The sequence below is a fragment of the Falco biarmicus genome, chromosome 5 (genome assembly GCF_023638135.1).
Source record: "Falco biarmicus isolate bFalBia1 chromosome 5, bFalBia1.pri, whole genome shotgun sequence".
In the NCBI taxonomy this organism is placed as follows: Eukaryota; Metazoa; Chordata; class Aves; order Falconiformes; family Falconidae; genus Falco; species Falco biarmicus.
Window position 1 is genome coordinate 25,637,435 of NC_079292.1, and position 22,312 is coordinate 25,659,746.

The 22,312-nt window shown below is 37.3% G+C and overlaps 1 protein-coding gene across 1 annotated transcript in view; it reads left to right on the forward strand.

Annotated features, from left to right (window-relative positions):
* The window catches only part of SEMA3E (semaphorin 3E), a 145,237-nt gene that overhangs the window by 104,567 nt on the left and 18,358 nt on the right, over positions 1-22,312 (forward strand). Inside the window, exons 5-11 of the mRNA XM_056341837.1 lie at positions 436-529; positions 7,783-7,902; positions 9,907-10,049; positions 12,763-12,877; positions 13,236-13,305; positions 14,585-14,729; positions 19,745-19,967. Of these exons, the coding sequence (XP_056197812.1) occupies positions 436-529; positions 7,783-7,902; positions 9,907-10,049; positions 12,763-12,877; positions 13,236-13,305; positions 14,585-14,729; positions 19,745-19,967 (910 nt within the window). The remainder of the gene's footprint in view (positions 1-435; positions 530-7,782; positions 7,903-9,906; positions 10,050-12,762; positions 12,878-13,235; positions 13,306-14,584; positions 14,730-19,744; positions 19,968-22,312) is intronic.

Sequence of the window (22,312 nt, forward strand, 5' to 3'; positions counted from 1 at the left end):
ATAACTGTTATGAGGAAGATCTATAAACATCTCAAAGCTACCAAGGGAAGATAACAGAGCATGATATATTTAACAACTACTGAAAAAAAATGTTTTAAGAGGGGGAACACATTCCATGGCTAGATATCTATTAAATGTTTAGATACTTTGGAGAAAAGATAGAGGAATCTTCACTCCCTACTCCCACAGAAATAAAATAAGTGCAATTTCAGTGCATATTTTACTCATTTTTTGGGGTAGTGCACACACAAAGGTGGTTTGAAGAAACCCAGAGAATTTTTACTAGTACATCAGTGAGCAACCGTAATTTTGTTTTCTACCTAATGAAGTCAATCCATTATAAAGGTATAACAAAGTTAAAGCTCATCTCTAAGGACTTTTTTGTCTTTGCCTGTAGGGTTTATGCTCTTTTCTGTGATTTTTCTGTTTTTAAAGGATCATCTGTTTCAACTGGAATCGTACAAATTTGAGAGAGGACGAGGCAGGTGCCCTTTTGACCCCAGTTCTTCCTTCACCTCCATCTTAATTGGTAATGATCTTTATGTCACAAGCTTCACGGTCCTGTCAATCTGTCATTCTGAGTGTCTTTCTTCAGCACACCAAAGTGTTGTCAGTCTTCCACTGCAGCCTTCAACGTGTCAGACTTAATCCTCATGGTGCTGCCCACATTAATATTACATCCCAGGCAGTGGTAACTCCAGCAAGGGTGTCTCACCGAAGTGAGTAGATGTTATATGACACATGCCATCCTGAAGAGGTAATTGATTGTTGTACAATTTTGGAAATAATCTCTTGCTTTCCTTCAAATTGAAGCAATATGTCTGGCTTAGTCTTCTGCACAGCCGAGGCAAGTACACAAAATTTACGATTTTTCATACACTGAGATGTAATCTGAGTAATAAGCATCTTGTAAAAATGTGAATTTACCTGGTTTTATATCAACCATTTATTATTTATATTTATATTATATTTATATTCTACAGATTTTGACATTAAAATAGATTTTTTCCAACGCTGCCTTCTAACAGAACTATCCAAAACTGGTGATTTTCTGTTAGGAGACTTGATCTTATCCTTGACAGTTATAAAAATAGAAATCAGCCTAAGTCCTGCAGTGCCAGAAAGCTGTGCTGAGATAGTGCTCCTCTGTGCCTTGCTGGTAAGTATATCACAGTAGGGCTGGGACCTTTGAAGTCATAGTATAGCAAACCATATGTTTTTTCTTTTATAATGTTTTCCTGAAAACATTTTGTGAGATCAAGCAAACAAATCTTGGCAATATTATAGTACATTGACTAAAAATAGACTGCAACAGCAGGTAAAGGGTGGAATCCAGATGCACTTAGGGACTAACACAGTCATTTTGGGTTTTAGAAAATGTAAGATGAAAACTGAACCTTAAGAAGTAATAGTCATTAAAAGAAAGGCTAGAAAGAAAAGGCTAAAGATCAAATAATTTTTCAACTTTTAAGGGACAGAAAAGTTAGACCTTTTTAGGGCCCTTTGATATTTACATTTGACTTCATAGTTTACAAATAGACAGTTAAAGCCTTTGATTATTAACTACAATGATAAAGCTCACCCATGGTGGTAAGGAAGTATTGGTCATGAGTGACAGATGTATGTTTACATGCTTACAAGAAAAATCTTCATCAGTAATGCCAAATCTTTCAAATTACAGCAATTCATCAAAATATTGTTCATTCCCAATAAAAAAAATTAAAAATGACACCTCAAATTCTTAAGAGTTGGTGCATTAAAGAAGTCATGAAAAAAATCACAAAAAAAATTGCTGTGTTTTGACTGACCTTCCAAAATCCATGAAGTGTGGATTGTTACGCTTTTCTTCCACCCTTATGACTAAATTGTTTCTACAGTTTTTAACAGATTCCAGTCTTAGTTCAGCCTGGGAAAAAAGGCTCATCCTATGGAATTTGCTGTAGGCCTGAAACCTCATGGTCTAATCTTGAAGTCCTTCTCAACCTTTCCTCAGACAGAACTAAGTAAATAAATTAACCTGATCATGTTCCTACTGTGGGATCAATGTGAATTTTATTTGCTTAAATGGAAGCCAGATTGTGCCACTGAGCACTTCAAGACTAATGGTTAGTCCTTGTGCTTCTGGCCTATTCATTACTTTGCCTGGATAATGGAAAGTCCTACGGATCCTCACAGTTTTATTGAAAAGATAAATCCATTACATAAACCCTTCCCTGATCAATGTCGATCAGTCTTGGATGTCCACCAACAAAGACTTATAAAGTCAGTTTTACAAAGCTAACATTTCCATAATGTGCCAAGATTAATGGGAAAAAATAATAATTTTTTCTTGGATCACTGACAGAACACCAAAAAACAGACACACTTTTAACCCTTCATCAAAACTGATATGACCTGAGAAAGGTATTTGAGGCTGCCTTTCTAGGCCTTCACTGGGAATTCTGTAATTTTCAGTGATCATAAAATGATATTTTAAAACCAAAATAAAAGTCTTCAAAGATATTAATATTTTATTTATTATTTTATATTGTATTCGAATTAAACACTTCTGACACTTAGGAAAAATATCCTAAAGAAGTTTTTCTTTCGATGTATTCTACTATACTAACTTCTACTAATCAGAGGCACACAGCTTACAGAATAAACAGAATTAGTTCCTCCCTAGACTTCAGAATGTATATCCTTTATCTCTGTAGGTATCAATTTGAAAAGGGTAGAAGACGTAGATGTAAACATGGTGAATAACAAAGAATCTTTTAACTGACATTTGAAAATGAGGCTGAGACCTCTAATGCCATTGAACTCTGAAGGAAGGGATGTTCCTTCAGTCAGCTGAGCCTTGATTCCAGCTCATGGTGGCCATGACCCTATAACAGGAGATGACAGCTACACCACATACCCTCCAGGACTGGTCTTCCAGTCTTTCCTCCAATGCCTGGAGGTTCCCTTCTTCTTCAGGGACTCCAGTCTTCTTAGAAAGCTAAACCAGCTGCTGGTATGGAAACAGTATGCCCCCAGTGTTGCCTACATTCCCCCATGTAGGTTGAGCCAGGGTGCACGTCCTTGAAATTGTTTCGTGCAAACCTGTTAGCAAAGGCTTTCACATCCCAGCATCCTCTTCTTCCCAACTAAACATTTAAAAACCTGCTTCCACCTCTGCAACTCACATTAACACAGCAGCCTATAACAGTGTGGCTGTTGATTAGAGTAACAAGGAAATTTTATATACCTCTGATAAAAGTTTAAAAACTTCTAAAATCATGACCTTGAAAGATCACTTGCACCATCACTAATTAGAACCAAATTTATCTGGATTAAATTAGGAAAAAAGAGAATCTTTTGTTCTGTATCTCTTCATGTATTTTAACACATCAGTTAAAATACCCACTTCAAGAAAATAATAGTGCGTGACTTGGCTTTAAAACTAAATGTCCATGCTATCGTAGTTTTATTACAGGTTATCTGACCCAGTGGTAATATAGCTTGTGATGAATTCCTCAATTTATGAACAATTAAATTTTAGCAATGTATTGTTAGCATCAGGAAACAGAATAGATGTTGGATGGCAAACAGGCTGAATAAAATGTATATGTTTCGATAAATGGCATATAAAACTTTTTGACTTCTATTTCTAATGAACTCACCCATCTGCTTTCAATAGCCAAAACTATTTTTGGTATCAGATCATGCACACTGATTAACTTAGACCACACTAGCTCTTGAAAGTTGAGAAATTAGTTTATGTCTATGTTCTGTTACCTGCATTCTATCACAAGCAAGTGGTGAAAAAATTAAACTACATTTGAATATGTTTCTCTATCCAGGGAATCAATTTCAACAATATTTTTGGGTTTTACAGTTTTAAAACAGCTTCACGTATCTGTGTTTTTTTCTTTTAGTCCAGGCAATAAACTAAAATAAATATTTTTTCCTCTCAAACCAGAACACAGAATACTTGACTGACAGACAGAAAATACAAACATGCAGAGGAAGTTTACCAGCTAAGCAATAGATAATTTCTTTTGAATTTGTTTTTTTTTTTACTTCTGTGAAAAGTGTCACTTGCTAAAAATGTGAATTGGTTGTCATGTGAGTAATAACTGGCTGACAGTCAAAGAAATGCATGAAAGGTGCTGCTTATTTTCTACTCATTATGTTCTACTCCTTTATTCATAACATGAATTTTATATTTTACACAGAAAGGACTGTTGATGAATAATAGGTTAAGTTTGCAGTACCTTCCAGTTTGAAGCGAGTACACAAAACATGCCAATAACAAATGAAGGAAACCCACTTCTAAGGCAGAAGCAGCCTATTTATAGAAATCCCTTGCATTAAGTTTTTTAAATTGAATCACATGCTTCAGTCTGTTTTACTTTAAGAGTTTTTATCTAGGAATTCTTTGTTTTAGAAGGAGTTTGTATTTGGTTTTGCTAATACTTTGCTTTTAACAAAAGGGCAAAAAAAATAAAGGTATCTTTCAAGTGGTCCCAATTGAACTTTGATGTATTTTTCTTGAAAAAAATGCTAGCTAAAAAGTATGCATGTATCACTTGAGTTAAAAATTATTTTTGAGGTCCATGGGGGTGGATGGGTGTTGTTCATTTAAATAAAGGAAGAATAAAGTTTCTATTCTTGTTTTAGCAGAATTAACCAGGCTGTGTTAAAATTTAAATTTTAGCAATTATTTTGCAAATGCATGTTAAGCTGAGGTTAGACTGGAAGATGGGAGGGGTGGTGAAAGTCTGTGAAATTGCTGAGTTGACTTTCACTGGAATATACTGGTTTATCAGTACATGTACAGCAGCATAAAACCCTGCAACGAAGACAGGGATGAGTTGACATGTAGTAGTAGTAGTAGTAGTAGTAGTAGTGGTAGTAGTAGAAGCTTTTCAACAGAGGAGAAAAGAGTAGAAATATTGCCAGGATTTGTCAAACCGCAACTTCAGGTTGTCTTTAAATCTAGAATTAGTCAGCATCTGTAAAAATCCAGTGGTGTTCAAAATATATAACATGGATTTAGAGGATATGCAAAAGACCATTGAAGAGTAAAAGAGTAGATCCTTTTAATGTCAAAAGTGTGAAAAATCTCAGAATTATGCCAAATGTTCTTGTGCTGGGATCTTTGCCAGTCCCACTCATCAGTATTTGTCTCACCACTCTCCTTAGGCTAGGTGACCTGTCTGCTCATGCTTGATACTTGTCTTATGTTTAGTTTAGTAACACTTCAGGGTAAAAATCAGATTTAATTCCTGTATCTGTACACTATCTTTCATGAAGCAATATCCATCCAAGACCGGAACTTCCATTTTCTGCCCCCAGGATCTCACAGATAAAATCAGTGATAATTTCCCCAGTATATGGTAGAATGCCATACCAGCAGGTTAGTTATCTATACTAACATTTTATACCTGTGTCAGACAGAAGGAAAAGGCTTCATAGCCAAACTTCTGAACATTTAGGACTTTTAAATGTCAATCCTGATCAACCGCAACATGTAACAAAGCATTTACTCCACACTGATGGATTTTCCAAGGTTCACTACAGTTGGAAAGGATAAAAGCATCACATTTTGGATTAGCCATCACCATAATTAAAAAGAAAACCAGCCACTCTGAGACATTTTCCCAATGGAATTCTTAACGGGGGATTTACGACTAATGTAACTCGTTAGTTAGGGTTGTGAAGATTGTTTGGAGCATTACTGAGACACTGGCAAATTCTGTTGTTTAATCAGCCCTGTGTTATTTAAAAAATAAAGCTCACTACTAGTGTTGGGTAACTTTAACTTCTACCAATGCTGTAATTTATTCTGACTTTTCATTTCACTTGCCAATATTTTACCCTAAATCATGACCCTGTATTTTAACGAGGCAATAGCCATGCTTTATATGATGAAGCCTAAGGCAAAACTATGCCCAGCTCTGAACCAGCAGAGGTTCCTGCATCAGCCCCAGCTGCCAAACTATAAATTTTTAAGAATCATTTTTCAGAGTTATGGTACCATTCAATTTATATCTATCTCTTAAGCGGAACAAAATTTGCACTTTGAGGGAGACTAACAAGCAAAATTCTTGCTTTTGCTATAATCCTTTATAAATGCCAGCGAATGACATTTGAATGGATCAGTCCCGTTTATTTTGATGAGGGGGTAGGAAGCCCTGTCACTGAAACCTCCACTCAGATTAGCCACAAATTGCAAATTATTTCCCTCTTGAACAGTTTAATTCTTGCTGTGTTATTTCCTAATATAAGGATGCCACCTAGTGACAATGTCTGCTTCTGAAATTGGACCTAAACAATTTCTAATCTATGTCCACAAGGGAGTGAAATATATTTTTCTTAATGTTTAGTCAGTTAGGGGGAGTTGCACCCATGCATAACTAAAAGGTATAATTATTGCTGGGATTTCATAGATAGAATGTCATAGATACCTGATATCAAAATTTTACATAGGTCAGATAGAGATAGGCTGGATTTTTGAACATATGCATGATCTAGTTGAGCCTAACTACATATAGATTTTCAACAGTTATGATCAATCAGCCTATTATTTTTAGTATTTTCCTATGCTTGATTGATTTGTGAATGCCACCTAAAGCCTTTGAAAATGGGACCCAGTCTCTGTGCCCATCAATTTTTCAGGAAAATATTCATCACCAGTTGTGCAGGATGGATGAGATCTCAGGTTCTGTCCCTACTCTGGTGAATATTTTAAGGATAAGAAAACAAGTTACTGCTGGACCTGGGGAAAATAGGCTCTTTTTCTCTCTCCAGTGAAAACCTAAGCCCCTCAGCCAGCAAGTTATACCCACACTGCAGTTATTTCAGGTAAAGCGAAACAGCTCCAGTAGGCTGGCTGGAAAAAACACTCAGCCTAATAAAACAAACAACAAAAAAAATTACTTCTTAGATAGCAGGTACTGCTTCTCTCTCCAGCTGGGGAGATAACTGCACCCAGCCCTCCGGTATTTTCAGTATGTGCTTCACTAGTGAATCTTTTTTTCAGCCATGTCTTGCCCAGAGCCAAATGTGATAACCATGCTCAGGAAAGGCTTCCTGTCTGAGGTCCACTCTGTGGATTCAGGCATGGTTTAGTCTTGAACCCTATCCCCAGCCCAAATCAGTGGGTTGGTGCAGCTATCACTATTCTTCTCCTTAGCACTGCATGCTCTGAAACCTACTGCTGCCTTTTCATTCCTTTCTCTGGCTGCTGTTATTCCTGGCTCCTCATAAACCCAGCATGTCCCTCCCAGTTCTGGGACCCAGCAATGTGCTGCTTCTCATTAGCAAGACCAGAGCATGTCTAGAAGTGCTCGAAAGCAAACCGCTGGTCAGAGTCTTGGCACTGGTGAAAATTTAGGTACTGAGAAGGGGTAGGTGTCTCTAGGGCCAGGCATTAACTGCACAGCAGTGAGGGCTTTGACCTTAGGTGCCTGACGTGGCAAACGTGGTTAGATGTTAATTGAATGCCTTCATGTTGCGTGTGTGAATCTATCGCAAAGTTATTAAGTCAGATTTGAAAATGTGGCCATGTCCATGAATGAGATTTAAGATTCTTGTCCTTGTGCTGTTCCAACTGTAAATGTTGCCGTGCTGGTAGGAAAAATGTCCATATGCTGTTTAGACTATATGTCACTTAGTGACCCCTTACCTGATTTTGATCGAATATTAATGAGCCATCTTAATAATGCCATTCCTAGCATATGCATTCAAACGACTACATAGAGTGTTACCAAACTGTTTTGTTTTGGGTTTGTTTCTTTAACGCGTGGCCTGTAGGTGGCGAGCTTTTTACTGGTCTCTACAGTGACTACTGGGGAAGGGATGCTGCTTTATTTCGCACCATGAATCGCTTGGCCCATCTCCGAACCGAACCTGATAGCGAGCGCCTATTGAAAGGTATGGGAAGGAGGAACCAGAGGTGTTTTCGATGACTAGCCCATTTCTGTTTAACCAGAAATAAAAGTTATCGTTCATGCCTATGTACATACATTTGGAGGTGAATTTGTTTTAACTATCTTTTTAGCATGAAACTTTTCATGAAGCCCCTGCCAGGATGAACAAATTGAAATCTTTACTTCAATTACATATTGGATTTAACAAGTGGAACTTTTAAATCCTTCATTTCTCACTTTTAAAATTGCTTTTAATTTCTACTTTGAATATTCTGTATTATTTCATGATATGCCAGATATAATTAAAATAACATGTAAAAATTATCTATTTAACTAATGGGTGCTTCTAATTAGAACAATACTCTCTTTTTGTAGATGAGATCATTTTGTCTTCATGTTGCAATAAAACAACTGAATCTTTGCCAGTTTGTGTAGGAAAGAGATGTCATGCAATAATGGACAATAATAAACATATAATGATCATGCAATTAAATTAAATAAAAAGTTAAAGCAGGTAATTTAAAAGAAGAAAATTAAAATATGCCACAAGAAAAATAATGAAAAAAATCATGTGCTGGGAAATTTAAAAATTGTTTCATACTCTTAAATGTGAAATGTAACTGACAGAAAGTCAGTGTTGAAATTTTTGTGAAATGGAGAGTCAGGATCTTGATTTGTTTAGCTCCAAAAGTATTGCAATGTTTCATCATAACCGTGATGTAATTACCACTGATGTTTGGCAAGGACACTCAATAATTGCCTTTTGTGGTGATTCATATGGTGGTCATCATCTTTTCACTTAAAGGACAGACACCGAAGAATTTTCTCCCAAATTTCAAGGCGGTCTTCTCTCAAATCAGAAGAGAGAAAATAGTTCTGCTGCATACTTTTTCCAAACACAAATATGACCTAAGACTTGAATTAAATACTTTTTTATTGTTGTTTAGATCATTTTTACATCTGCTTTACCTCCTGTACTTAGAGCCTTGCTAAACTGAGTGTTTAAACTGGCTACATAACGGTAGCAACAATCAGGTGGATGTTTACAATACGCAAGTGAAGTTTCTCTTCTCTTCCCACTGGAAGATTTCATTGTGTTAAATATAGAATTCTCTAAATTATGGCCTCAAACTTTGTTCTTCATTTTGACATTTCAAATTTACAGAAAGGGAATATTTTAAAATTTATATTAAAAACACTTCAGAAAATCAGAAAGTTGTATCAATGTCTTAAAATGCAATGTCTGTTTTCATAGAGGACAGGAAGTTAGAAAATATTTACGTTACTCACTGCTTAAGAAATCTTACTAATTGTATGAATGACATTGTCATTTAAAGAACTTGTGAAAATTTTGCTACAATTCAGTGAGATGAAATCACAGCTCTGCTTGGTGTGAGATTAAAAGGTATACAGACACGGACTGAAGTCTGAACTTAGGTTTCAACTTTTTAGCAAAATGCCAAAACAGGAAAAAATTGGGAGGTTTTTATTTCATGACAAAGATACACAATGTATCTTCTGTCTATGAAGATATATGTTCATATAACATCTTTTAGCAGAACTACCAGAGCTTTTCCTTTATCTAAAAGGCTATTTGTCCAAAGTTGACATTCCTACACCTGGTTTGTATGGGTTCAGAGATTGTTATGTGAATATTAGTGCCAGCTTTCAGCTTAATCCAAATTAAAATATATAAGCCCCAGAGAACAGGACAGGAAAAAGGTCTTTTTCTTGCACACATACAAAGGAATATTGATTTGTGAATTTGAGCTATAAAATCGGTTTGACATTAATGTATTCCACATGTTCTATAGATACCCACCCACAAAAAAACGTATCTTTTTCCTATTTCTATCAGCCTATTCCCCCTAGGTAGCTCTCTGACAGATAGATCCCTGATTCTTTAATTTAATTTATTTCTTTGCTACCAGATGATTTTAAGGATTGAAAAAAATAAAAGAATGTTTTAATAAACTGGAATTGAAATATTTTTTGTTTTCTTTTAAAGAACCCAAATTCGTTAGCTCATACATGATTCCCGATAATGAAGACCATGATGATAACAAAGTATATTTCTTCTTTACTGAAAAAGCATTAGAAGCCGAGACAAGCACTCATGCCATATATACCAGAGTGGGACGCGTATGTGCGGTAAGATTTTTTTCTGATTCCCCAGCTAAATTAAAAAAAAAAAAATATTCCTTTCTTTCTCTCTTTCTCTCTCTATGGCAAATATGGCATCTGTTAACATATGTGAAAGTAAGTTATAGGTCTGAATGAAAACCCTACATCTAAACAGCCTCAAACATTAGAAAATTCAGAAGTGATCTGAAATCTGGGCTCGAAGACAGCTTTTGCTGAGAGAAGAGCAAAGCCCAGAAATCTTATACAGCTCCATCTCTCTCTGTGCTGATAAATGGTAACAGCAATAGCAGCTGCCCACAGGGCTTTTGTACCATCCATACTCTCAATTCAGATCAAGGCTCCATCGCCCTTAGTATTGGTTGTGGGTCCTGGGCCTCTTGCAGCTCTCACCGCTGACATAAACTGATGTCACCTTACATTCCTGGTCACAGGACCAACCCAGCCACCAGTCCTTTCATTCCCTTTCGCCTTCCTATTCTGTCTGCAAGGAGCAGACTTAACTCGCCTGTATTTGTGCAGGCTATCCTACCACACAGCTGGATAGGACAAGAGGAGATGGGCACAGATTGAAACACATGGAATTCCATCTGAATGTAAAAAACTATTTTCTTGCTGCCAGGGTAGTTGAACACTGACACAGGTTGCCTAGAGTTCCCATCCTTGGAGAAAGTCAAAACCTCACTGGACATGGGCCTGAGCAATTTGCTAAGCAACTTGCTTAAAGCAACTTACTTGGAGCAGGCAGTTGGATTAGACGGTCTCCAAAGTCCCTGCCAAATTCAGCTATTTTGTGATTCTGTAAATTTTTTAAACCTCTTTCTGATGTATGAATGACAGGAGGGGTGCAATCCTAACCGCCTACAAAGTGCTTTATAAATAGTAGCCAATTCATGTTTTCATTTCATATCCCATTTCTCTTCTCGATGGTAACTAAGGCAAACTGTGCAGGCAGGAAAGTAGAACTGAACTGTCCAGCAAATTATTATTGAATCCAGGCATAAGGTTTACCAGAACGAGCCATAAAAGGCCCAAGGAAAGACATCGCTTCCCTCCACTGCCCTGTACGATTATTCCTTTCCCACTCAGGCCACGCTCCTGGTGTGTTGATCCTATCCCTTTTTGGCACCCTGGCCCCACAGACAGGACGGAGAGTTCGGCCATTGCTGGAGAGAGGCACTGTTAACAGATGATCTCCCAAATCAAGCTACCCATAATTGCTCCTTTTCTGAACAACTGATGAAGTCTGGGTGCATCCCTTTTCTATTAATTGAACTATGGTAAGGCTGATGAGAGGAGCTCTCTCTTTCCCATTGGGACTGCTTGGTTAGAAGAAGGAATGAGACATTTATTTCTTAGCATCTGATTTTATTTCTGAAAAAAGAATTGCATTCCCCCTCCTAACTGTAGGGGATATACTCCTAAAACTATTGGGCAAAGAGCAAAATACAAGTTAAAAATCTTCTGTCACTTCAAGGTATAGTATATATCGCATATGCTCACCAGCATACTACATCTTAACATTTCTTAAGGAGTGCCCATGTATAACTTAAACCACCTGAAATATGCAAAGTACCAAATTGCAGCCTAAGACATTAACGTTAACAAAGCCAGTTGGCTCTCAGAATTCAAGCCTGCATCAAGATCTAAAGTATAATTCTTTGGCCTATGTTCTGTAGATGTCTGAATAGATTATTTTAATAGTTCCCTCTAGTCTGAAATGTATTGACCTGAATGTCTTATCTCTAGCCATGGATTAAACCAAAATCCCACAGAGCTTTCTCTTCCACTTGTCCAAAACTCCAAATCCTTCAGCATCTGGGCATTAGCTTCACAGCCATGTGCTATAACTCAAATTTGATTTAATGAATACAAAAAATAGCTTTGATTCAAGAAGTGGCTTTTTCCCCCAGCTCTTACATTTTCCTCTGAGCTGTAACAGATTTCGCAACACAGAGGCACCTACTCTGTAAATTTCTACTTTTCTAAGTAAAACAGATCTCTGTTTTTGTAAGATCTCAGTGTGAAGCTGAGGAAATACATTAATTTCAGTAGTTTAGAATGAAGTTGTGAGAGGAGTTTTGCAAACCTAATACAGAGCCTGCAATAATCCGTTAGACAGTCAGCCTGAACATGAGGACATAGCTTTGAGGATGCCGCCCAAAGATTACAAATTGATTACTATGTAGCATCAAATGCCTCTTTTTCTTGACAGGCTGACAGTCACAATAGCAAGACAAAGATGAGACAGGCATAGAAAAGCAGGTCTTATGTAAAGTTGTTGAGAAATTTTTAAAACATCACGTAGATACTCACCTCAGACTTGCCCCGGCTGTACCAGCTCTATGGATTCAGGGCTTCAGTTTCCACTCAGCTCCTAAAGCAAAGTTAAACTTTGCTAAAAGTTCTCAGTACATCCAGTTAACAAAAATGAGAAATAAAAAAAGCTTTACAACAGCTGTATAGTTAAAACTATCCACAGATGCAGCACAGAATTAAAGATTTCTTATAAACCCACAGCTCTTAATGAGACCTGGATTTGATCAGCACAATCCTACTTGAAAACTGACTCCAGAGAAATAATACTAGTAACAGACGTGTGGTTTGAAAATGCATGCTTTTGGCATTAAAAGATACAATGAGTAGCAAATTTTGCAAGGATGTTTGTGCTTCTAGACTTACTCATTCAAATTACCATCAGCATTTGTTTCTTTCCATGCAGAATGACATGGGAGGCCAGCGAATGCTCGTGAATAAATGGAGCACTTTCCTCAAAACCAGGCTAGTTTGTTCTGTGCCTGGGAGAAACGGGATTGATACACATTTTGATGAATTAGGTAAATATCCTAGACTGCAACAAACTTAAAATCATCATATAAAACATATCCTTTCATGATAACACATCTTACTGCCAAATCTTGTGCTTGTATTCATTAACAGGGAATGGTTGTTAGCATTTTGTATCCAGCGTCTGTGAAGTTCTATACACACATTAACTATCTATACATAAGTTGACTATCATCAATTATGCTTTTAAGTATTGCATTGTTCTTCAAGATTGTTTTTAAAATCTGCAAAAAATTAAATTGCTTATACAAGTAAAATGAGATTACACTCTTAACAAGCGATGAAGTTTCTCTTTTGGGGCTGAGAAAAGTAATTTTCTACCAATAACATTGCATTTAAATTTTACAGAGGATGTGTTTTTGCTGCAAACTCGTGATAACAAAAATCCAGTGATATTTGGCCTCTTCAACACTACAAGGTAAACAATTGGAAGAAATAATAGCAGCAATAAAAGAATGTTTGAACAGCCTGTTGGAGAGATAGAAGTTGCATGATAAATATCCCTTGGCAAATATGTAGTAAACAGTTTAATCCCTGTTCTATTCACAGTGGGCTTCCGTGTTAATGTAAAAACTGCTCTGTGACACTCAGGGGCTTGAAGTCTCATTCAGTGATCCAGTCTATCTGGATCATATATTAATTAAAGTTTTCCCTGCTTGAAAATTTCCTGGTGTCAAAGTATATGCACTCCTGCCTGCTTATAATAGCAGCCTAACCAGAGGCACCTGTCTTCCTTCAAAGCTCGACTGTAATTCAGGTTTAAGGAGGTAGCAGCTTAAACTCCTACTAACTTCTTAGTGAAGCCCAAAACACCAGCTGTAGTGCTGCTGGTGGCCTCCTTTTCCACTCAGCCTGGTTCAAGGGCAAACACGCGGTACCTATTTCTTGGCAATCCAGCTGTTTAGGATGTAACTTGTAGAGAAGAGCAGCTGTGCTTTTCACTCTCCTGATTTTTTTTATTTTTATTTTTATTAATAAAGCAAGGCAGATCTGGTCCTCTAGGGATGCAGGCACCTAGCACGTCCTACTGCCTCCCTACACCAGTACAGAAAGGTGGGCACACAATTGAAATTATCTTGATCACCTTTTGGAGTCTTTGGAGAGAGTTTCTTTGTAGAGCACCAACGCTTCTTTAAAAAGTAATGAATCACTTCTCTGGAACAAAGTAAATAAAATTTAAAAGTGAAAAAAGATACTTTTATATGATTGATCTACATAAAGTGATCAACATTTCAACTAACCAACATTTCCACTCAATGTAAACAGACTCCTGCTCATTTCAGTCAGCACTGGATGATTCCCATCTTTCCAAAGTAACAACAGGGGAAAACTTAGAGAAGAAAATTCGTTAACTGCTTAAGTCACGGATCAAAGACATATAAGACCTAAGTGCAGTTCATTGGGCTTCCTCTGCATTTATAAACAAGCAATTTAAAGCTTGTGTTCACCATCTTCAAATTTTGGGATAACAACACCGATCTTCTCAGAGAAATGTTATAAATATAAATCCATTGAAAACTTGGTAAAGAACATTGGACACAGCAGATATAAGAAAAGCATACAGGAAAGAATAAGTAGGTTTTTCTCCCTGGATACTGTTGAAATGTGATTTAGTTTTAATTACACAATAATATCAGTGTTACATGTACAGAATGTGACATACTGCTTTAATAATGTCTTTGAATTTTTCTTCGTAGCAATATATTTAGAGGATATGCTATATGTGTTTACCACATGGCAAGTGTCCGAGCAGCTTTCAATGGACCATATGCTCATAAAGAAGGACCTGAATATCACTGGGCTCTATATGAAGGAAAAGTACCTTACCCTAGACCTGGTTCAGTAAGTACGATCTGTTTTCCATTGCTTTGCCATGTAAATAAATTTGGGAAGGAAAGCCAGGCTGCTGCTAATGTACAAATCTGCCTGGCTTCATGGTCCAGGATATAGTAATTTGGATGCATACATACTTTAGCATTTCTGGAAAAGTGTGGAGTGGTTCAGCAATAAGTTTAATCAAGTACTAGAACCACACATTTCCCATAGGAAAATAGCGGAATTAAGCACATAATGTTTTCCAAAATCCTGTTAACAAAATTCTGTTCAGATCCTAAGGTCCCAAAGTCAGGACCCCAGGCAACAAGGATAGAAACAGAATTTCTAGAAAGTGAATCAGATGCTGCATTCAGAAGCAGTAAGTGCATTAGCTGGGAAGGAACCTCACTTTCTATTGAGCCAAGAATAACAGTTCTTCTAAATTTGGCTGCTATTGTACTATTTTGCATCTGAACCTTGATAACTTTAATCTAAATGCCAAAGAAATACATGAAAAATCAAAATTTATTTAAGTGCCTTGAGGCAAGTGTGAGGTTTTTTCCTTATGGCACTTTCTGGGGACAAACTGTCCCTATAGACTTGACATGGGAAAATAAAGCCAGGCTGGACTGGAAACATATACCTATAGTTACATTGTAAAAAATATGTACTTAAGATACATGCAATTTTTTCCAATGTAAATAAGATTATTACTAGAAATAACAAGCTTACACAAGGGAATTAATTTTCTTCCTGTTGCCTGCTGAAATCAAGACACTTAACAAGTGTTAAAGGAAATATATTTAAATATATATATATACAGTATTTCAAGATCAGTTGGTTCTGATTCCTTTTATTCATCTCTTTTTCAAAAAGATCAAATTTCAATATTTCTATGATTTAGAAAGTGAGCAGGTTAGAAATGAGACATAGATTTTAACAAAAGTAACTAATCAGAATAAATATGTTTGTAAATAAGAAGTAAATCCTCCAGAAGACCTGAGGTCTTTCTTTCAAGATTGGTTCTTTCTAGAAGCAATGGTCTAGCAGTCTCACAGTTCGTTAGCTTCCTTTCAGACAACACAAAGTGATATTTATTACCCTTAGATCATGTTTCTGAGCTTATTAACATTCTTGTTCTGTACCCTTTAAAAAGAAGATAGAAATACTAAAACTACATTGCAAAGACTCAAATTCAGCAAAATTGCTCATGCTTTTTGCCAATTTTCACACAAGTTTCTCTACAAACTTCTTTTTCTTTCAATGGACATTAATTAAAAATAAGAAAAAAGGCATATTTTGAAAATGCATTTAATCTGGCAACTATTGTCACATGCTCCGCAACTACAGGTGCTGTCACATAGAGAGTTGCTCCTGCTTGGCACTTAGATTTTTCATTTGGTAAACAGAAATTCTGGAAGAAATCATAAACTTATTACTTAGAGTCAGGTAATTAATTTCTACAAGGAATTCCTTGATTTCTGCAAGGCATCACAAGTCATATTCATCTCAAACTCTTTTCCTTTCTTCTCAGGTGTTTCAGAAGCTTGTGCCCCTGTAGGGTCTTAGTCTGGGACTCTCACATCCCGGCTCAGGGGGTGAGGACACTGGTCCTGCCTTCAGTGCCTGTCGGTGGGGTTGGAGGGTGCCCTTTGCATTGCAGGGGCCGGTCAGCATCTCACAGAAGGGGCACAACCAGGGCCCCCCTCACCTTTCCCTTCCTTCTGCGAGTCAGCAGGAGCCCCAAGGGCCAGGCTAACCCAGACAGCATCACAGCCAGGATTTCTTCTTTGCCCCACACCTTTTGGGAATACAGCTCCTTAGCCACCCACCCATGGCAATTTTGCTATCTGTTGCAAAGCTGCTTTTATTTACACTCCCTGAAGGTCTGCCCCTTATCATGTCAGCATCGTGCAGATTTTTGACTTTGTGAGATGCAAAGACATTTCTAACAACTGTGTGGCTAAAATCGCCCCCCCCCCCCAGTATTCAAACTTCACCTCTATATCTTCTGGCAGGCTGGGGGCTCACTCTCTTAGCGGAACAAAGAGTTGCTGGAGCATTACTTCCAGTGTTGTTTTCCCTTTGATAACTGAATCAATATTCCGTTTTATACTAAAAGCAATCATTTGCAGAAATAAACATTGCATACAATTCATTTATCACTGAATCGCAGGAATGAGATGTGGAAAGGCCTATTACCTTATCTGGTCTGTGCCAGTACAGCCTTTCTCCCTGTAGTACGATTTCAAATGTGTGTTCTCTCACATTTTAAATTAATGTTTTTCTCTGCTTCTCTTGGGGTTAGAGACAGAAGTTAAAATGCAGAAGTGGATGCTCCAAAAGAGAGATTATCTAGGCTTTAAACAATATGAATATGGTTTGACCATCTTGGCCAATAAACTACCACTGTAACAGTGCTGACATTAATACTATTTTTTATTTTGTTTGTTTGTTTGATTGATATAGAACAAAGTCATTCGTATTGAGTCAAGATAGAAAATCAGATAAGTAAACGGTCACATTTTTAGCAAAATTATTCAAAGGAATTATTGGGGGTTTATTTGACATTTTATACAGCAGATTTACATCTTTTTGCAGTCTTACCAAATACTGAGACAGTACCATGCACAGATTGCAGAGTGGCTGTGTATTTTACAAAGATGATATGGCCCAAGTTATTTAAGTGGCATTATTTCCAGGCAGTAAAACACCTCACATACATTATTTGGACTAGCGTTAAACACGGGCATGAATTCAGTATTAATGACTACAATCATTACATTGATATCTCCTAGCACTGAAGATTAAATTGTGATTTTTTGGCAAGAAGCAGAGAACACTGAGCCAGCGCTTCAGCAAAGCTGATGATGATGTACAGAAAGGCTGCCCTAAGCTCCACTCAAAGTGCTTCCCTGCTTTGGCTCCGAGTGGCTGCCTTTGGGTCAGGCTGGGCTGTAGCCTCCCCAGCAGGCAAGGCATGGGACCTGAAACGGATATAGGAGATCGCAAGTAATCTTCCCAATGTCATAGAACAAGTTAGTGGAGGAACCAGATCCTTCTTCTGTGTTAATTGATTTAATCATGTTTGTCTCTATATGTTGCAGAGCACACCTGAGGATGAAGTAGCTGGCTCTGCCAGCTAACTGGGGATTAATTGGTTCATTTTTGGCTGCTCATTTAGAGCACAGTTTAGAGGTCTTTCAGGAGCATGAAGAAAAAGCATGGTTTGGTCTGTAGCCCACAGTGTTAGGTTTCACACTCCAAGAAAAAGTCAGCATATTGGTAAACCGAATCCCACTACCTATCTTATTAGAGGAGTGACAGTGAGAAGATGCCCAAAACGACCTGCCATTAGGCATCTCTGAGAGTCAGCACTCTTTGATCTTAGCTATTGAGTGGGTAAAGATGGAGTTTATAAGGAACGAGAGTAGAGCTTAAATAAACAGAAAAGCACCATGAAAGAGCTTACAGCTAAATAAACAGAAAAGCACAAGCTCTGCAATCTGCTGCTCTCCAGCCTGCCTGGAGCACAGCTTCTGCTGTAGTCCCAGCTCGTGTTCTGCTGATTCTTTTAGTGCATTTAGACTGCGCTGCTTCTGGGAATGATATCAGTTACCCCAAAAATGGTGTTGATAGACTTCAGAGATGGCTGCGTCTACTGTTTCCTTTCTAGACTGCTTGATTTTATTCAATTAAAAATTAAAAGCCTGTGAAGTATTATTTTTGTTAAAGCTCTCCAGGGCTAGAACTTACCAAAAGGAACCTGGCAATGCCTATTCACTTGGTATGCAGTGCACTGAAAGCAGAGGCTTAGCCTGTCTTCATGCTCTAGCTCTGTCTCTTTATTGCAAACAGCCAGTGATATTCCATCACTAGGTTGATTAGACAATTATTTTAAAGTCAACACTGAACAAATACTTTCCTGTAGCTAAGCCCCAAAAGTGGAAACAAACATTGCCCCACTTGACAAGTGCAGGAGTTTGTTATTGTCAATTACAGTTGACCACAAGTTTAAAATTACTGTTTCCAGTAAACATGAAGAGTATTTTATTTCATTTTATTGACTGAAAAATCCAGTTTGAATAGGGAAAGGCTGCTACTGTGGCTTTGCTTAAAATGCTTCTTAAAACCACACTGTCTTATGAATATTTGGAGAAAGTAAATGATTACTGAGATAATTTCCAGCTTGATCATAAATGGTTTCAATTAGACATCATAAAGTAAATTGGAAATCTAGAATCTATGTTCAGTTAGGGAACACTATATCCTTCACAAAGCATCCTAAAATTAGCTTCTCTGTTTAATGCATTAAATTATCCCTAATTGCACATTTGACCGTAGGAGTAAGCCTCTTTTAATCAATCATTGACGTAAAGTCTATTTGCTTTGCAAAACGGTAGATTGATCAATACAAACATTGGTATTTCAAGCTGAAATGTGATATATAATACTGTCATCGTGAGTTAGGAATTAGAATCAAATATAATACTGTTACAATGCCCAAGATCAAGAATTACTGTTTCTGCTGGCATCATTTTTAAGTGTGCTTAGTTTCTTACGGTAATACATTTTGCAATCAAAACTAATAAGACTAGAGATTAATTTCAAGCATTAGTATTCTGCTGACTTCACATGTTTGTGTCTCCACTGGGACAGAAAACCCCTTTCACCTGACTCTGTCAGTGGCCATTTTGATTACACCCTCAATATGAATTTGGGGATGAACTAAGCACTACAATTTTTGTCAAAATCTAAAAATGTCATTATTTATTCTGCTCTCAGTATGCCAGAGGGGAAGGAGCTCCCTCTTTCTAAATGTGACAATGCCAAGGCTCTGTTTAGCATTCCCTTTCCTGTCTTCTCACGATTAATAATCCACACATGCATAGGGTTCACCATCCCAATTCCTGCTGTGGTCTTCTGTGCCTGTTTTTACGCCAGGTTTTCTGTAGGCTTGTCATAACCCCTGAAAACAAGACCAGTCTCTGACAATTTATTTGGCAAACCTTCGGGATAATCTATGTTTTATGTTTTTGCAGTGTGCGAGCAAGGTGAATGGCGGTCTGTACACTACCACTAAAGACTATCCTGATGAAGCTGTCCATTTTGCCAGGAGTCATCCACTGATGTATCAGCCCATCAAGCCTGTTCATAAGAGGCCAATACTAGTTAAAACAGATGGGAAGTACAATCTTAAACAAATAGCAGTGGACAGAGTGGAAGCTGAAGATGGGCAATATGATGTTTTGTTTATTGGCACAGGTAAATTAAAGAAAACAAGACAGACATTGTTTTAAGTTTTGGGTTGGTTTTTTTTTTACCTCCAGGATGAATTAAATTATGTATAGTCCAAAAATAAAAAAAAAAAAAATACAACATCTCTTTATAACAATCATTCTTTGCGTGGCTGTGCCAGCCTTCACCTTACAGAGGGGGTTAATCATTCTAGACATGTTTCATTGTGCTGATAAAATTATATAGAAAAATAATGGTAGGGAAGCACTTAAAGACTAGGAAGAGAAACTTAAGTACAGGATTCCATTTTTCTTTCTTTCTTTCCAAACAAGAACTTTAAATTAAAAATCCTGAACAACTGGCCTTATTTTTAAAACTTCAGAACAAAATCATGTATCTCAGCATAGCTCTGAGCTGAGCCCTGGAGACCTGAGAAAAACAAAAGTGATACAATTTTCAAAAAAAACAGTTCAAGTTACTGGCTTTATTCCATGGTTTATTTTACCCAATTTTGGAGACCACAAGTCTAGCTGATACCATTAAAAAGAAACTGCCAGCTTCCAGATTTGGGTTACAACACAGCTCAAGGAAGGAAGAAGGAAATACCCAAGTTTCTTAAAAAGAAACTCTTAGAAGTTTTCTGCCAAGTTTTCTTGTCTTTCTTTTGTGCCATTTTCGCAGGGAGCTTGTTTAAAGAGGATTTTTAAAGAGGATTTTTAAACATCTACCAAACAAATATGGCTAAGGTAAAATATATCATAGACCTGCCCTAACTTCATGCAACCAGACAAAAAAACCCCCCACATTCTAATGACATTTGAAAAAATAAGAAAACTCAAGAAAATAAGAGGAAAGCCTGGAACTAGACAAGACTTTGGTCACAACTAATCTGTCTGGAAAGATTCCAAGGATTCATATGTTCGTATTTTATCAATTTAACAACAGGAGTGGTATCACAAATCATTTTGACCATTTTTTCTAGGAAAGCAGTTACAGTGAATTATTCTCTACTAATGAAATTCCTCTGATAAACACATTTCAGTGTTCAGAACATTCAAAAGAAATGTTTGTACAATAGCAAAGGCTTATTTATATTAGGGCTGTTTTCTAAGCATTTTTTAATGGCCTCAGTATGGTCACAGTACTGGACTTAGTGTTGTCTAAAAAACATTGTGTCTTTTGTCATGTATTTCTGTACATCAGCTTTTATAATGGTGCCTAGATTTTTTCAGATTTTCCATTTGCATATGTGATTGAAATCTTGTATCAAATACTCTTGTAGACAAGTTCTCTGCTCAGTGAAGTTGAATCTAAGGGGACTTAAAGAGTATGCTTTAGACCTGTGCTGAACTGGCATCCAACACCTGCTTAGCCTTCTTGAAATGTCTAATCTCAGGTGACAAAAAGTTCCAGCATAGGAATTTGGGCTTTAGAAACTCTAAAACAAGTCCTGCAATCTCTGCTCTGGCAAAGGTCCCATCAAAAAACTCACTATTTCTCTTGGCAATATAATGTTAGAAAGGGTTAATTTCTTTTTTGTCCGAGTCCAACACCTGCTGTGTAAGACAAGTAAAGAGTCTTACCAATGAGCAGAAGTTTTCTAAGGGTAGCAGTGCAGGTTAGAATGGTTCATCAAAGATGAAGCCTGAACGTCAAGGCTTTCACATGTCTGTTAGCAGGATACGAAGAGGGACTTACTTAGGAAAATCAGAGCTCAGAATGCAATTTCTTTTTGCTGTTCCATCACAAAATGGATGCCTTTGGTTAGGTATTCTCTTTTAGAAGTGGTGTAGGACCCCATTTTAATGGTTCCTCTTTATGTTTGCCCCTTTGATCTTTTGCTGAATATTTTCCCCAGTGCTTGTCTGCTTAATATTTCCCCTGTAAATCAAAGGTGACTAAAAGTAACAGAAGAAAGAAAGCGATATTTGCCACTGTTGATGAGTGAGTTTTGGATTAAGAAAGGCAAGACTATTCTAATAATAGTCAGCAAGACAATACTGAAGTGGTGGAAGACCATACGCCCTTTGCGTGTTTTAATTTCCTGCAAGAGTCATAGTGACAGAGAGGCTGATAAATCTAGACTCCAATGTGCCTTAGACTTTTTGAACGTGCAGCTTTCTCTTGGTTCATCTTCCTTTGATTAACAACTTCAGACCAACAGCAGCTCAGTGCTTCCCTGGAGCAGGGTGAGAACTGCGGGCAATGAGCCCCTAAAGGTTTTGTGTACTCTTGCCTGGAGGAACGGAGCTGCTGCTACCAACTAAGGAGAGTTAGTCACTTCCTAACTAGTGTAAAAACTCACAACTTATAATTAAAGCTATTTTACACTCCCTTGCCTTGATGGACTCAGCTCCTGCCTATTCTCATTT